At 38.4% G+C, this 15761-nt stretch overlaps 1 protein-coding gene across 5 annotated transcripts in view; it reads right to left on the bottom strand.

Annotated features, from left to right (window-relative positions):
- Positions 1-15761, bottom strand: part of GRM1 (glutamate metabotropic receptor 1) — a 452400-nt gene that overhangs the window by 62045 nt on the left and 374594 nt on the right. For all 5 annotated transcript variants that reach the window (XR_006352779.1, XR_006352780.1, XM_043963679.1 and 2 more), the window contains exon 5: positions 2736-2982. Coding sequence is in view for 3 of the 5 variants with exons in the window: in XM_043963679.1 (XP_043819614.1) it covers positions 2736-2982 (247 nt within the window). In the remaining 2 variants the exon portion in view is untranslated. The remainder of the gene's footprint in view (positions 1-2735; positions 2983-15761) is intronic.

The following is a 15761-nucleotide window of genomic DNA, read 5'->3' as shown; positions in this document are numbered from 1 at the left end:
CTTTCTTATCCTGGACAAATTATTTAACCACCTAGCCTCAGTTTCCTCATCTGTAAAATGGGAATTATAGTAGCTCCTATTTCCCATTGTTGTGTTGAGGACTAATGAGATAATATTTGTATAGTACTTCACAAGCCTTAATGCATTACATAAATACTTGCTATTATTATCAGATCCTAGCTCGGGGGGGGGGGAGCACTAGGTGGTGCAATGGATAAAGAACTGCCCCTAGATTCAGGAGGACCTGAATTCAAATCTGGCCTCAGACACTTGACACTTACTAGCTGTGTGACCCTGGGCAAGTCACTTAACCCTCATTGCCCCACCCCCAAAAAAATCCTAGCTCTGCACTCACAGTCTGTGTGACCATGGGCAAAACACTTACCCTCTTTGATTTTCATCTTCTTTGTTCTAAAACTAAGAATCATAATACTTGTACCACTTATCTCACTGGATGACCATGAGGTAATTGATTTTTAAACCTTGAAATGCTTTATAAATGTGGGCATTTATTGTTAACCAATCACTACCACCAGCAGGTACCACTCTCTGCTCTGTCGCAATATCATGCTTCTTATGCCCAGGGTCAAATTGGGGGCACAATTCACATAATAAGTAGCAATGCAGTTTTCAAGAAACATATAATAGTAATTACTCTGCTTACACATCCACAGAGAAATTGTCTTTTAAATGAGTAGACCAGATTTTTAGGTGCCACAAGCAATAAGTATAACTTGTAGATAGCCACCTGGTCATATCCATTATAAGAATGTAGTAACTCAGCTGGCATAGTGCAATTGATCCAAAAGAGAATTAGCCATCCCTGTCCCTCTTGACCCAGATTTTGACTATACAGACAGATTTCTACCTCTACAAGGACAGATGGTCCCAATAAACACATATTTGCATCAGGCAGGAGAATGGCTTTGGAAGAAGACTATAAAGCAAATCACTTAAGTAGGGAAAGGACAAGGCTACAGCTGAAACTGCACTTAACTGTGTTCCTATGGAAAATACGTAGTGGATGACTTTCTCCTCTTATAAATAAATGATGGAACATAGGCTTTACAATGGTTCTCAAGGTTTATTTCAAGGAGCCCAGAGGTTCCTGAAACCCTTTCAGGGGTTCTATGATGTTAAGTATATATATATATATGTGCGTGTGTGTGTGTGTGTATGCATATCTCATATAAACAATAGCTGTTTGGAGGGTCCTCAATAACTTTTTTTTTTGCAGGGCAATGAGGGTTAAGTGACTTGCCCAGGGTCACACAGCTAGTAAGTGTCAAGTGTCTGAGGCCAGATTTAAACTCAGGTCCTCCTGAATCCAGGGCCAGTGCTTTATCCACTGTGCCACCTAGCTGCCCTCCTCAATAACTTTTAAAAGTGAAAAAGGGTTATGAAACCAAAGTGTTTGAGAAACACTAACCTGGAGAACTGAGAGGTTAGGTGATATGCTCTGGATTATATAGCTAGTTATGTGTCAGAGCATATACCGGCTACATATACTTAGGACATCTAAGGTGGCACCATGGATAGAGTTCAAGGCAGGGAGTCAGACTCATCTTCATGAGTTAAAATCTGCCCTTAGACACTTACTAGCTGTGTGACCGTGGGCAAGTGACTTAATCCTATTTGCCTCAGTTTCCTCATCTGTAAAATGAACTGGAGAAGGAAATGCCAAGCCATTCCAGTATCTTTGCCAAGAAAACTCCAAATGGAGTCATGAAGAGTTGTGTAATGATTGGAATGACGCCACCTGCTGGAGACTTACTTTAGGAAAGCTCCTCCATGAGTAGAAGGCACCTGAGGGCAAGACACGTGGCTTTTCTTTGCCATCAGGAAGTGATGTTTGCTTGTGGGAGGAAGAGGGGGTAAGGCTGGCTCTCTCACTCTCTTTCGCCAGAATTTTAGCCCCTTACAATTGGGTACAACTCAACAACTACAAAACCAATAATTACTTCAGGTACCCAATGCCTTTATCCATTGCTCCTCCTTGGCTTACTAAAACAGGCCCTCTTTTAAGGTCAGCCTTTCCCAGGTTATGCTCTCTTTTCTACTGCCCATCAAAATTTTCCTTCAACTAATTTCCAGTCCGTAAGGAATATAATAAACTAATGTGAGTTATGGTATTAAGGGCTGATATCAAACTTAATGCATTTCCCTACCAAGGATATTGGCATTTTAACATGAATAATAAATTAACACAAAGGAATGAATCTTTAATGATAGAAATCAAGCATTAATCACAAGTTAGTTGGAGAGATTCTGGAGGGGGGAGAGAAAGTCTTCCAAGAATCTCTCATATAGTATCACCCAGGTGGCTTTATCTCCCAAATGGATCCCATCTCTGACATTTATATACTCTTGTCAGGCAAGTTACTTCACTACCTCCTTGGGCCTAATTTCTTCATCTGTAAAATTAAGGACTTGAGTTAAATGGTCTCTCTAGTCCCTTTCAGCTCTGTATCTGGGATCCCTGGGCTGATCCTAACCTTCTGCCAGAGTCTTATTTCCAGTAGATAAAAGTCATTCCCTAGGTGTTCTCTAGAGAGTAACCTAAGAGGGATGTATGCGTTCATTACCTTCATTCTTGTCCCAAGGAATGCTTTTATTTATCTCTAACTATACCAATCCTAATAATTTTCGGTAGTAATGAAAACAAAACATTTCCATCTGTTTGGAAAAACCTAATTCTCTGCCAATTATTTTATTGGAGAGAATTGCTTCATTACCTTCCAGGGGCATCTCCTTTTTCATCAAACCACACCTCTTCTCCTGACACCCCGATGAAGGAGGATTTTATGAGGAAGTCCAAGAGCTTGCTACCATCAATGGGTTTCATAGCATCACAAAGACCAACATGTCCAGGACAGAGGGCATGGTGCATGTTCTGCAGTCCATGGGCCATAGCATAGATGGCGTTGATGACAAATCCCATTTTGCTATCCTGGACGTAATTTTCTTCTAAACTCTCATTGCCTGTAATAATAAAAATAAAATTGTTAGCAAGGACGAGGAAATAAGTAATGGGAGTAAGAAATAATAGAACTGTGCACTGTATCTGAACATGACAATTCTAATAAAAGGTTTTTTTAATAGGATCATAGGATTGAGAACAAGAAGGGAATCCAGAGCTCATTTTAGTCCAATCCCATCATTTTACACTTGAGAAACACTTAACCTAGAGAGGATGTGACATAGGCTAAGAAGCAGGTGAGCTAAGAATTGATCCCAGGTCCTTGGGCTTTAAAATGAGTTCTTTTTGTTTGCTACATCACTCTTTATTCACAAAATCACTGGATGTTAGAGCTAGAAGGCATCCCAACCTGTACCTCAACAAGGTTTTCCCCTACAACATTCCTGACCAATGATTGTCCACCCTGTGGATCTGTTCTGGGCTGTGTTTGACGTGGGCCTGTCCCCTGGTATCTTAGATTCAGCACTGGAACACAAGGATCCAATCATAGGTCACTCAACAGTTAACAAAAGGGGGATCAACTTAGCCATAGCAGGCAAAGGATATCCAAGAAGGATAGGCATTGAGTACACTTTGAATTGATTCAGCTAAGTGAAGCTCATCTTACCTGAGTTGTCCATTTCCTGAGACAACCAAAACTTGAGGATAATCTCAATACCCTTTAGCCTAAATTGCAGGGAACCTACTACTTCCAGAAGTAATCCACTCCACCTTTGAGTAGTTCTAAATTTTAGTATGCTTTAGCAAGTAAGTAAGTAGGTAAGTTTAAACCAATATATTTTTTTTCACCCATTAATCCTATTTCTTCCTTTTGAGGTCAAACTGAACAAGTCTAATCCCCCTCTTCTACTAAAGAGCCCTTCACATACTTGAAGATAGTTAATACATGCTAGTTTAGACTTCCCTAGACTAAATATACCCAAGGCCTTCAACCAGTCCATATACATGGAGGCATATATACATACATACATATATACATATACATGCATATGCACACATACATACATACATACATACATACATACATACATACATATATACAATGAGAACTTTCACCAGCCCTGTACTAGCTCTATAGCTTGTCAATGTCTATCCTAAAATGTGGTCTATAGGAATGAACACAATGTTCCAAATGTGGTCCAACCAAGAGACATGTTGTGGTGGTGGTGGTGGTGGTGGTAGTATTTTTTGTAGAGACAGTCAATGTAATTATTAATAGGCAATTATTAGATTATGGTGTTTTCCTCTGTATTTCAAGTACCACAGATTTTGTTTTTGTTGTTCAGGTGTTTCAATTGTGTCTGACTCTCTGTAAAACCCATTTGGAGTTTTGAGGAGCAAAGATACTGAAGTCATTTGCCATTTCCTTCTCCAGGTAATGATGAGGAAACTGAGACAAACTGGTTAAGTGACTTGCTAAGGTTCCCAGAGTTAGTAAGTATCTGAGGACAGTTTGGAATTTAGGTCTTCTTAACTCCATGCCTGGCCATCTATCTACTGCGCCACATAGCTTGCCTACCACAAATTTACCAATAGCAAAATATATTCTTCTAATAACTCTAGGATCATTTTCCATGGGTCAGACAAAAATTGAGACTTGACACAGTGAGGAATTTCCAGACAATTAAAGTTGTTTAAAAATAAACTCAGTTGTCTCAGGAACTAGTAAGTTCCCTAAACCTAGAAGTCTTGAAGTAAGGATTAATTTGTTAGGGCCATTCTAGAGGGGATCTTTGTTAAGGAAGAAGCTTTTTTTTTATTACCTATGCATGCTTCAAATTCTACCATTTGGTGATTTGATATCACAAAAGAGTTATTCTTGCAATAAAAAGTATTCATTTTCAATACATTCAGAACCTTCCTTTAGAGTAGGGGTTCTTAATGTGGAAACAATTGACCCCAAGGAGGTCCATGGACAGAATTCAGGAGTTTTGTGATATTGGATGTGGAAAAATATGTCTTTATTTCAACATAATTGGTTTCTTTTATAGAACTTCATATCTTATTTTATGTGTTTAAAAACATTATTCTGAGAAATGATCTGTAGTCTTCAACAGGCTGCCAAAGGGGTCACACAATATAGAGTTAAGAATTCCTTCATTAGAAGGAATGAAAGGAGAGTTATGTCTCTGGTCCTCTCTTTTGTCATCAGCATCTGGTGGTTAGTGCTTATAACCTAAATAAGAGGGAAGGACTCTCACAATGTGCTGCAAAGGATGTGTTGTGGTATAGATCCATTACCCACAAATTCTGTGGTGTTCTCTGTGCCTAAGACCCCAGGAAATTGGAAGCATGTCCTGGAATCACAGTGAGGACAATACAACACAAGAGACAATACAACACAAAAGAGCAGAGACATAGATTAAAAAAAAAGAAAACCATTCAGGAAATTCACTCATTCTCAGACTCACTTCTAGTCTCTACTGTGAAGATGTCCAAAGAGGTCTCACTTTGCTGCTTTCTCTCTCTTTTCCTTCCTTGGGAACCACCAATTTTATAACAGCAGCATAGCATTCCAAACTACAAATACCAGGAAATTGTTCCTGCTTCTTCCAACTTTTGTATACTGATGCAGATAGGCTAAACATGGAAGACTCAGATCTAATGGCAAAAGTTATTGCCTTTCCACCTGCAAAACTTTATTTCCCCTGCCTTCCTTATCAGGGTAATATCTATAATCCTTAAGAGTAAAGGTAGATGAGTTCGGATCTGGCCTCAGACACTTAAGCTTGCTGGCTGTGTGACCCTAGGCAAGTCACTTGACCCCAATTGCCTCACTAAAAACAAAACAAAACAAAACAAAACAAAACAAAACAAAACAAAAAAAAAGAGTAAAGGTAGAGGCTTACAGACCTTGCCTAAAAGAAGGGCAATTTTGAATTCTGGTACCCTTATCATTGGGGGCTGCTAGGTGGCACAGTGGATAGAGTACCGTGTTCAGAGTCAGGAAGACTCACCTTCCTGAGTTCAAATTAGGCTTTAGACACTATCCGTGTGACCCTAGGCAAGTCACTTAACCCTGTTTGCCTCAGTTTCCCCATCTGTCAAATGATATGGAGAAGGAAATGGCAAACCACTCCAGTATCTTTGCCAAGAAAACCCCAAATGAGATCAGGAAGAGTTGGACATGACTGCAATGACTGAACAAAAAAACCTTTTACGTTGCTCGGTGAAAATGACGATGATCAAGGGGCAGCTAGGTGGCGCAGTGGATAGAGCACTGGCTCTGGAGTCAGGAGTACCTGAGTTCAAATCCGGCCTCAGACACATAACACTTACTAGCTGTGTGACCCTGGGCAAGTCACTTGACCCCAATTGCCTCACTTAAAAAAAAAAAAAGAAAAGAAAATGACGATGATCATGAGCATTTATCTAGTGCTTTAAGGCTTGCAAAGCACTTTACAATTATCTCATTTGATCCTCACAACCACTCTGGGAGGTAGGTGCCACTACTGTCCCAACTTTACAGTTGAGGAAACTGAAACAGAGTTTAATTGACTAATTCGGGATCATACAACTACTAAGTGGATGTACTTGAACTCAGGTCTTCCTGACTCCAGCTTTAATGTTATATCCACTGTACCACCTGAAAATATGCCCAATAATGGAAATATAAGTCAATGAGGAATGTTTGGACCATAATTTAACCATAACATAGATTATTAATCATATTATACTATACTACACTATTTTATTATATTAATTATAAAGTTTCCAAAATTGCAGTAGAGGATGGCTGAGTCTTTACTCCTCTGTGATGAAGGGAGTACTTTTCTCTGGAGTCCCCTGCAAATATTCCAGAGTAGGGGAATAAGTACCTAGCTAGAACCATGTATATTGGGGCACTTGGGGATATTACAACATTTGGTGATACCAAAGCTCTAGTTAGAAGTCTCCATGCTGGGAAAGCTAGATGGTGCAGTGGATAAAAGCACTGGCCTTGGATTCAGGAGGACCTGATTTCAAATCCAGCTTCAGACACTTGACACTTACTAGCTGTGTGACCCTGGGCGAGTCACTTAACCCTCATTGCCCCGCAAAAAAAAAATAAATAAAACAGAATAAAATAGAAGTCTCCATGCTCCTAGTCACATGCTATATGGCAAAGAAGAAATTCAAATTCAGATTGAAAACAAAGTATTCTCAAGAAGTCTTTATTAAGTGCTTATTATATACTAGTTACTGTGCTAAGATCTGGAAATATAAATACAGACAAAAATTGTCCCTGACTTCAAGGAATTAATGTTTTAAATGGAGGTGAAGGAGGAAAAAAGCAACATGTCAGTAAGAAGTTATGCATGAGATATTTGCAAAGTAATTGGAAGGTAATATGAGAGGGACAAGCATCAGGAAGGAAAGGGAAAGGCCTTTTGTAGAAGGTAGGATTTGAAGGGAGGCTTGAAGGAAGCCCAGAAATCAGAATCCATAGGAGAGGGGCTAGAGAACAGTGGGCATGGGAGACAACCAGAGATCAGAGTCTAAAATGTCATGTGGCAGGAGCAACAAGAAGGCTAGCCTTGCTGAATCAGAGAACATGGAAGGGACTAAGACCTTCCATGTACTGGAAGAAGACTAAAAAGGTAGGAAGGAGCCATGTTGTTAAGGGCTTTAAATGCATTTGATCCTGAAGACAAGAGAGAGCCACTGACATATAATGGGTGATGGGGTGACGTGGGCAGACAGCTGCTAGAAAAATTACTTTTGAGTGGAGATGGGATGAGATGGAGATTGGGATTGGGAGAGATTTGAAGCAGGGGGACCAATTAGAAGGCTATTGAAATAGTCCAGGTAAGAAGTGATGAGGGCCTGAACAAGAGCTGTGGATATATGTATAGGAAGAAGGGGCTGTATACAGGTGATGCTGTGAAGAAAGATTTAGCAACAGATTGGATATGTGAGAGTAAAGAGTTAAAGATTAAACCAAGGTCTAAACGATGACTGGGAATATGTTGGTGGCCCCCCAAATAATAGGGCCATTCAAAAGAGGGGTATATTTGGGGAGAAAGATAATGAGTTCTGTTGGAAATGCTCACTATTTTTAAAGTGCTTAGCACAGTGCTTGGCCCATAGTAGGCATTTACAAAAGAAATGCTTGTTTCTTATCTCTCCTTTGGAAAATCCAATTTGAAATGTTTAAAAGGTAATGTGGGGGGGCAGCTAGGTGGTACAGTGGATAGAGCACTGGCCCTGGAGTCAGGAGTACCTGAGTTCAAATCCGGCCTCAGACACTTAACACTTACTAGCTGTGTGACCCTGGGCAAGTCACTTAATCCCAATTGCCTCACTTAAAAAAAAAAAAAGTTAAAAAAAAAGTAATGTGGACATAACATACACTTAATAAATTTTACTGAATAAACTAATAGATGGATGAATAAATCAATACTGTTGTACTTGAATATAGCTTGGAAGAGGTAGTTAGAATGATAGCAAAAAGGATAGGAAGAGTGGGGCAGCTAGATGGTGTAGTGGTAAAGCACCAGCCCTGGATTCAGGAGTACCTGAGTTCAAATCCAGCCTCAGACACTTGACACTTACTAGCTGTGTGACCCTGGGCAAGTCACTTAACCCTCATTGCCCCGCCAAAAAACAAATCAAAAAGGATAGGAAGAGAAAGCACCTAAAATGTCTTCTGATGTCAGGTGTTCCTGTGTCCTCTGTAACTGGTTCATTGAATAATCCATCAGTCAGTATTAGTCCACTCAGCACTCTATAATAATTAATTGAAACCACTGCTATTTGGCTTGACAGCTCAGATAGCTATTTTTTTGGTAGAAAATGAGAGCAAAGAGTGTTCTCTACATATATTCCCATGTTATTAGAACAGATACCTGCACAAAGCCCAGAGGAGCAGTGGCATCAATAATAAACCATAGTACTTTCCTCCCCAAACTATGTTCTTTCAAATTCCGGGCCCAGCCTAAGTAATAATTTAAACTCCATTTTTAATGTTCACTAATGCTTAAATCATTTGTACAATGAATCCCAAAGAAATGGAAAGTATTTTTAAATTCTGCATAAAAATCCTTAGGGAGCAATAAAGAGAGAGATATTCCTTCCTCTTGGTAGGGAGTAAACAATCTTATGTCACTCCAGCACTGGAAAAGTAATCATTATCAGTATTATCTCTATACATATGAAATTGAGCTCATTATTTCTTCTCTTAAACATGGTCTTCTTTCTGACTTCACTATTTCTGCTTATCATATAAGTCTCCCAGACTGGTAACTCTGAAGTTATTGTTGACTGACTTTACTCTCTCTTACCATCTCATACACAATCAGTTACCAAGTCCTAATGATTCCACTACATCTGTCCTTTTACTCTTCTCTATTCCACTGACGCAGCCCTCATTAACACCTGCCTGGATGGTGGCAATAGCCTTCTGCCTTTCCTTCTTTCTGTCTCTTCCCTCCTTCATCCAACCTTCATTTGATTGTAAGAATAATCTTTTCCTTTTTATAATGTGTAGATCTAGTTATGTTCTTCATCTGTTTAAAAATAAAAATAAAATAACTACTTCAGCAGTTCTCAATTGCCTTCTGAATTCAGATTCTTTTGTCAGCCATTCAAAGCTTTTCCCAATCTGACACTACCCACATTTTTAGCTTTATCTCCTATTAATCCTTTCCATGCTTCTTGTGTTCCAGCCAAAATGGAGTATTCTCTGGCCTCATATATGGCTCACTGATGGAACCATTAGAATCTCCAGTAAGAGGACAGTAAGAGAAGGTAGAGAAATAGTCCAAGCATAAATACAACACACAACCAGCCTTTCTCCTCTTATCCAACTATATTGAAAGGGGAAAAGTGTGCCTCACCAGATATTAAAAGTGTAGGACTCAGATAAGAGATCGGCAGACATAGGCCCAGAAAGGGCCCAAGAGGCCATCCAATCCAGCTGTCTCATGAGGATCCTGAATCCTGGAGAGGTGATGTGTTTAAGGTCACTTTATGTAATAAGTAACAGAGCTAAGGTGTGAACTTTTTAATTCTAAATTCAGCATCTTTTCCATTCTACCACCCTAACTGTTAAATTGCCTTTGCTGGATAACTTTTATTGAACTGAAAGTCCTGCTGGAGTAGGGCATATCAAGAACACCTAATGCTGCTGCCCTGTTTCTACCAGTCCAGTTATGCTACTGGGTCTGAGGAACAGAGATCTACTAAAATGAGAAATAGTTGCATAAGCAATTAGAACAACAAAGAAAAAATCCACATTACTGATAATTAGAGAATTGTAAGTTATTTTTGATTTAAGCTTATTTTATTTTCATTTCCAAATCTATCTATCCCTCTAACCTCCCACTGAGAAAGCAAGAAAAACAAAATCTTTTGCAAATATGTATAGTTAAGCGATGAAAATTCCTGCATTAGCCATAAGAGAAATGCAAATTAAAGCCACTCTTCAGCTTTGCCTCATGCCCCTCAGATTTTAAAAGGTGACAAAAAGGGGGAAATAATCATCGTTGGAGGGGATGTAGGAAAACAGGCACATAAACTACTAATGGAGGAGCCATTCTGGAAAGCAATTTAGAACTATGTCCCCAAAAGTCACTAAATGGGCAGATTCTTTGGCCCAGCAGTACCATTACAAAGCCTATATCCCAAAAAGATCAAAGAAAAAAAAAGACACATGAACAAAAATATTTCTAGCAGCTTTTCTTATAGTAGGAAAAGCTCGAAACTAAGGGGTACACATCAACTGGGGAACAGCTAAATGAATTTTGGCATATGATTATAATAGAATATCATAACACCAAAATAGATGATGAAACAGACCTCTTTGGATAAAACTGTGGAGACCCATATAAAGTTATGCAGAGTGAAGTATCAAGACCCAGGAGAAGAATTTATAGAATAGCAACATTCTAAAGGAAAACAACTTTGAAAGAATTAAGGAGCTTGATCAACAAAACCCAATGGTGCCTCCAAAAGACTCAAGATGAAGCATGCTACCCACTTCTTGACAGAGAGATGATGGGCTCAAGATACAGGTATACTTTAGGGCACCAGTAATAAAGTAATGCACTTTATCTGACTACAGATTGGTTAAGAGAGCTGTATTTTATCTTTTTGTCCAATCGGGAAGAGATATGGGATCAAGAAACGATAAATTCTCGTTAATTGAAAAGAATTTAACTTGAAAAGAAGAACCAACAACCTAGTAGCACATATCAGGAAGAGAGGAAATGCTTGGTTTGCTGATGGACAATGCCTGACACTATCTATTAGGCTCTTAATAAACATTTATTGGATTGATGTGATGATGTGAGGAAACAATGTAAGCCCTATGCTTAACAGCTGTTGACATCTATTTAGATGTGATTGGAAATATTTAGAGGTGGGAAAAGGTGCCACCCTTTTAAGAAAGAATCAAGTTTCAAAAAAGAATCTGGGCATGTTGTAAAATCATCCTGGAAGCAAAAAAACACATATCCAAACAAACAACAAAAACAAACAAAAAGCCCTCAGTGTTCTCTGCACATTAGGCAGATAGCGGCCACTACAAAGAGATTCCATAGTGCAGAGAATCAGTGTGGATGCCATGGAAAGCATAGGACCTTGGTTTGAATTCTGTTTCTGCCACTTACTTCCTGTAGGACCTTTTGCAATTCATTTAACTTCTCTGGAATTGGACAAGATAACCTGTAAGACCCTTTCCAGCTCTAAATATATAATGGGAAGATACAGAGTCAGAGGAGTAGTTGCCAAGGAAATGATTTCCAGATTAGAAGATTATCAAGGAGATTGGCTCAGACCCAGAAAATAACCCCATAATATTGTAGTTTTTTCCCCCCTTGCTACTTCTTTATGAGAACAATGAGCAAGGGAGGCATTTTAAAATCAAATCACAGAAAACAGAAAAAGCCACGTAGTAGAAAAAGGATCCATAGCATCTCTAATAAGGTGCCAGGGGGCTAGGATTGACTGCTCTACCAGGTAGGACCTGCTTTGAAATGCATAGGCTGTCAGTGTTCAGACCAAGTTAATGAGTAAATGGATATAGCCATTCCCTAATAGAATAATGGTCAAAGGATATGTTCAAACATTTCTCCAAAGAAGAACTGCAAAGTATTCACAACCACGTGAATAAATGCCTCAAATCACTAATGATAAGAGAAATACAAATAAAAACAACCTTGAAGTTTCAGTTAACACCCTGAAAAATGTCAAAAAGGACAAAAATTATAACAGTACATGTTGGAGAGGTAGAAAAATAGGTACACTACCACATTGTTGGTGGAGTTGTGAAATGGTATGATCTATTTGGAATTATGTAAATAAAGTTAATAAAAGGTCCATATACTTTGAACCAGAGAAGACATCATTAATAAGCTTACAGGCCAAGGAAAACATCAATGATTTTAAAAGTCACCCATATACTACAACATATTTATAGTAACAATTTTTGTCATAGCTAAGAATAAAAAAATCCAAGTAGATGACCATCAGTTAGGGGATGGCTAAAAAATGTACATGGATGGATTGGAATATTACTCTGTTGTAAGAAATTATATGTGTAATGAATACATAGCAACATGGAAATATTTATATGATCTGATGCAGAGTGAAGTAAGCAAAGCCAAGAAAACAACATGCATAGTAACTATAACAATATAAATGGAAAAAACAACTAGAAGCCAAAAAAATCAAAAGCAAACATAACAAAATGAGTGGGGCCCAAATGGAAAGATATGAGAAGACATCCCTAACCTACCCCTTCCTGTAGATGGGAGGCCCACAGGTGTTACATATTGCAATGTGTTGTAGACTTTTCCAATATGTTGATCAACTGTGTTGACTTTTTTCCTTTCCTCAAAATACTATTTGTCATATGGGGTGAATCTCTGGGAGGTGGAGGAATACATAGGATACTATGGTGATGTAAGAAACAGAATATGTCAAGAAGTGCACGGATAGAGTCCAGGATCCAAAGTTCCCTGATTTTTTTTTTTTTTGTAGTTTTGGATACTGACTCCATTCATGCCCCCATCCACCTAACCCTGCTGTGGCTGTTTGCACCAGGAGAGCACAGTAGTGCAATGTCCATCCATCTACATAATGAGCCACAAGGGATATGCAGGAACCAAAATTTCCCCTTGAAGGGACTAGATAAGTAAATAAAAAACTCCAGAATTAATTGAGAGTAAAGGAGGTCCCTTTTTTCGATAAAGTAACAAGTAAGTATTTAATGCTGGAGTTAAGTCATCTGCCTAAGCTTCCTGAGCCCGCAGAGGCATGAATTTGAAGAAGTGGAGCTGGTTATATGCCAAAAGTCACAAAGGGGAGAGAAACAATTTGTATAACACTTACTATAAACCAGGATCTGTACCAAGTGTTTTTTATAAATATTATTTCACTTGATCCTCATATCAACCCTGGTAGGTAGATGCTGTTTTGTTATACCATTTTACAGTTGAAGAAAACTGAGGTAAATGAAGGTTAAGTGACTTGCCCAGAGTTTCACACAGGTAGTAAATATCTGAGGTCAGAATTGAACTCAGATTTTCCTGACTCTAGGCTCAGTGCTCTATCCACTGTTTCAATATCTACTTCTATAAAAAATCCTGAGAAAAAGTAACATGAATGTGGTCAGCTTTATTTTCTATCTTATATTAAGGGGGGGGCTTTTTAAAAACCAAGTTCATTTGGATTACTCTTGATGTCACTTAAATGAAGAATACTAGCTTGTTTCCATTTCAAAGTAATCATAGAAGAGAGATTCTCTATCCAGATGAAAAATTACCAGTGACTACATAGATTGCATTCAGTATGATGCCATTATTGTTACATAATAAATATAGTCTTTCATTAAATTCCATCTCTGATCCTTCAACAAGGCGTTTTTATCAATTACTTGGATACACTAATAGATGGCAAGCTCATCATATCTTCTTAAAGCAGCTAGGTAGCACAGTGGATAAACCACTGATGTTGGAATCAAGAAGACCTGGGTTCAAATCCAGCCTCAGACACTTAGTAGCTGTGTGGCCCCAGGCAGGTTACTTCATCTCTATCTTAGTTTCCTCAACTCTAAAATGGGGATCATGATAACCCCTCTCTCATAGGACTTCTTGTAAGGATCAAATGAGATAATATTTGTCATGTCCTTACTTAATAAATGCTTATCACCTTGCTTTCATCTAACTTGCATATAGCACAAATCTGGGAGGGATTACTAACACACTGGATGGCAAAGTGATCCTGACGGGCTTGACGTTCAAGTTGAATCTTATAAGATGAAATTCAGGAGGGGTAAATGTAAAGTTTTACATTTGGGTTAAAAAAAATCTACCTTATGCATATAGAATGGGGGAAACATGATAAGAAAAAAGTTTTTTTGAAAATGTTCTGGGGTGGGGGGCAGCTAGATGGTGCAGTGGATAAAGCACCAACCCTGGATTCAGGAGGATCTGAGTTCAAATCCAGCCTCAGACACTTGACACTTATTAGTTGTGTGACCCTTGACAAATCACTTAATCCCCATTGCACCACCAAAAAAAAAAAAACCCAACAAAAACAAAAACAGGAAAAGAAAAGAAAAAGTTCTGGGATTTTTAGTGATACTATTAGCTTAGTTTGAGTCATCAGTGCTGTGTAGTGGGTAGTCAAATAATCTAATGAGAGTTTGGGCTATTTCAAATCACTAATATATGTAGCTTCTAGGACTAAGGTAATGTTCCATTTGTACTCTGCCCTCATCAGACACCACCTGAAGAGAAGGATTAGGTTTTGGGAGCTACAGTTTAGAAAGGGCATTAATAAGATACAGAGAATCTAGAAAAGGACTACCAGGATGTTGAAGGGTCTTCAGTCCATGTAAGTTGAGAATCAGACTGAAGGAAGTGGGCATATTTAAGATGGAAAATTCTAAGGGTAGAACATAATAGATGTGTTCAAATGTTTCAAGGTCTGTCAAATTGAGATTACCCTTGTTCTGTTTGGTCTCAGAAGGCAGAATTAGGTAAATGAGTTCTATGAATATAATAAGCCTTCCCCCCACACCCACCCCATTCCCTTTTTGAGCTACATATTACAAAATAATATTAAGACAATATTGCAGTCTGAAGTTCTTGGTGTAATCTAAACAAAAAACTTAATCATTCTTCCTTTAACCATCAGTTCCAAAAACAGGTTCCTGTGCTGAAACCATTTTATGTCATCTTATTAAAGATCTAACCAGTGTCTGAAGAGAAAGGCCTGATAAGTACAGGAAAGAATTCTCCCTGAAACTGATTAGAGTAAAGATCAGACTAAAAGAAGCAAGGACACATTTACTTAATTCAACTAATAGAAGTATCTCTTGAGCTCAACTTTGATGAGGCTGAAAGAAGACTCCTTAGAGGCAGTAGTTAAAGTGGGCTTGAATGGTTTTAGGAGAATTATTCTCTAGGGTGGGCTAAAAGTTGAGTGAGTATTCTGTTTGATGTATCTAACCTATTAGCTGTGTCAACTATGTTTTATCTTATTTTGAAATATTGCCTTTTCCTAAATGAGTAGAAATGTTTGTGTCAGAGAAGTTTTCAAAGACAAGATGGATTTTTGTCACTGTGGATTTCTTTTCTCTCTAAGAAATGATGCTTAGAATTAGTTAATTAACAAATTTGTCACTGGAAGATTTGTTCCTAAAACCCATGGTACTGAGTTTTTCTTTTATAGCATGAAAGCTTCAGAAGCCAACTTAGGCTTGATGTAAGGAAACATTTCTTAACCATTACAGCTCTCCAGAAGTGTAATGGACTGCCTTGGGAAGCAGTGGGTTTTACCTCACTAATGATCC

This window comes from Dromiciops gliroides, chromosome 4 (assembly GCF_019393635.1).
Source record: "Dromiciops gliroides isolate mDroGli1 chromosome 4, mDroGli1.pri, whole genome shotgun sequence".
In the NCBI taxonomy this organism is placed as follows: domain Eukaryota; kingdom Metazoa; phylum Chordata; class Mammalia; order Microbiotheria; family Microbiotheriidae; genus Dromiciops; species Dromiciops gliroides.
This window is presented reverse-complemented; position numbering and strand designations above follow the sequence as displayed.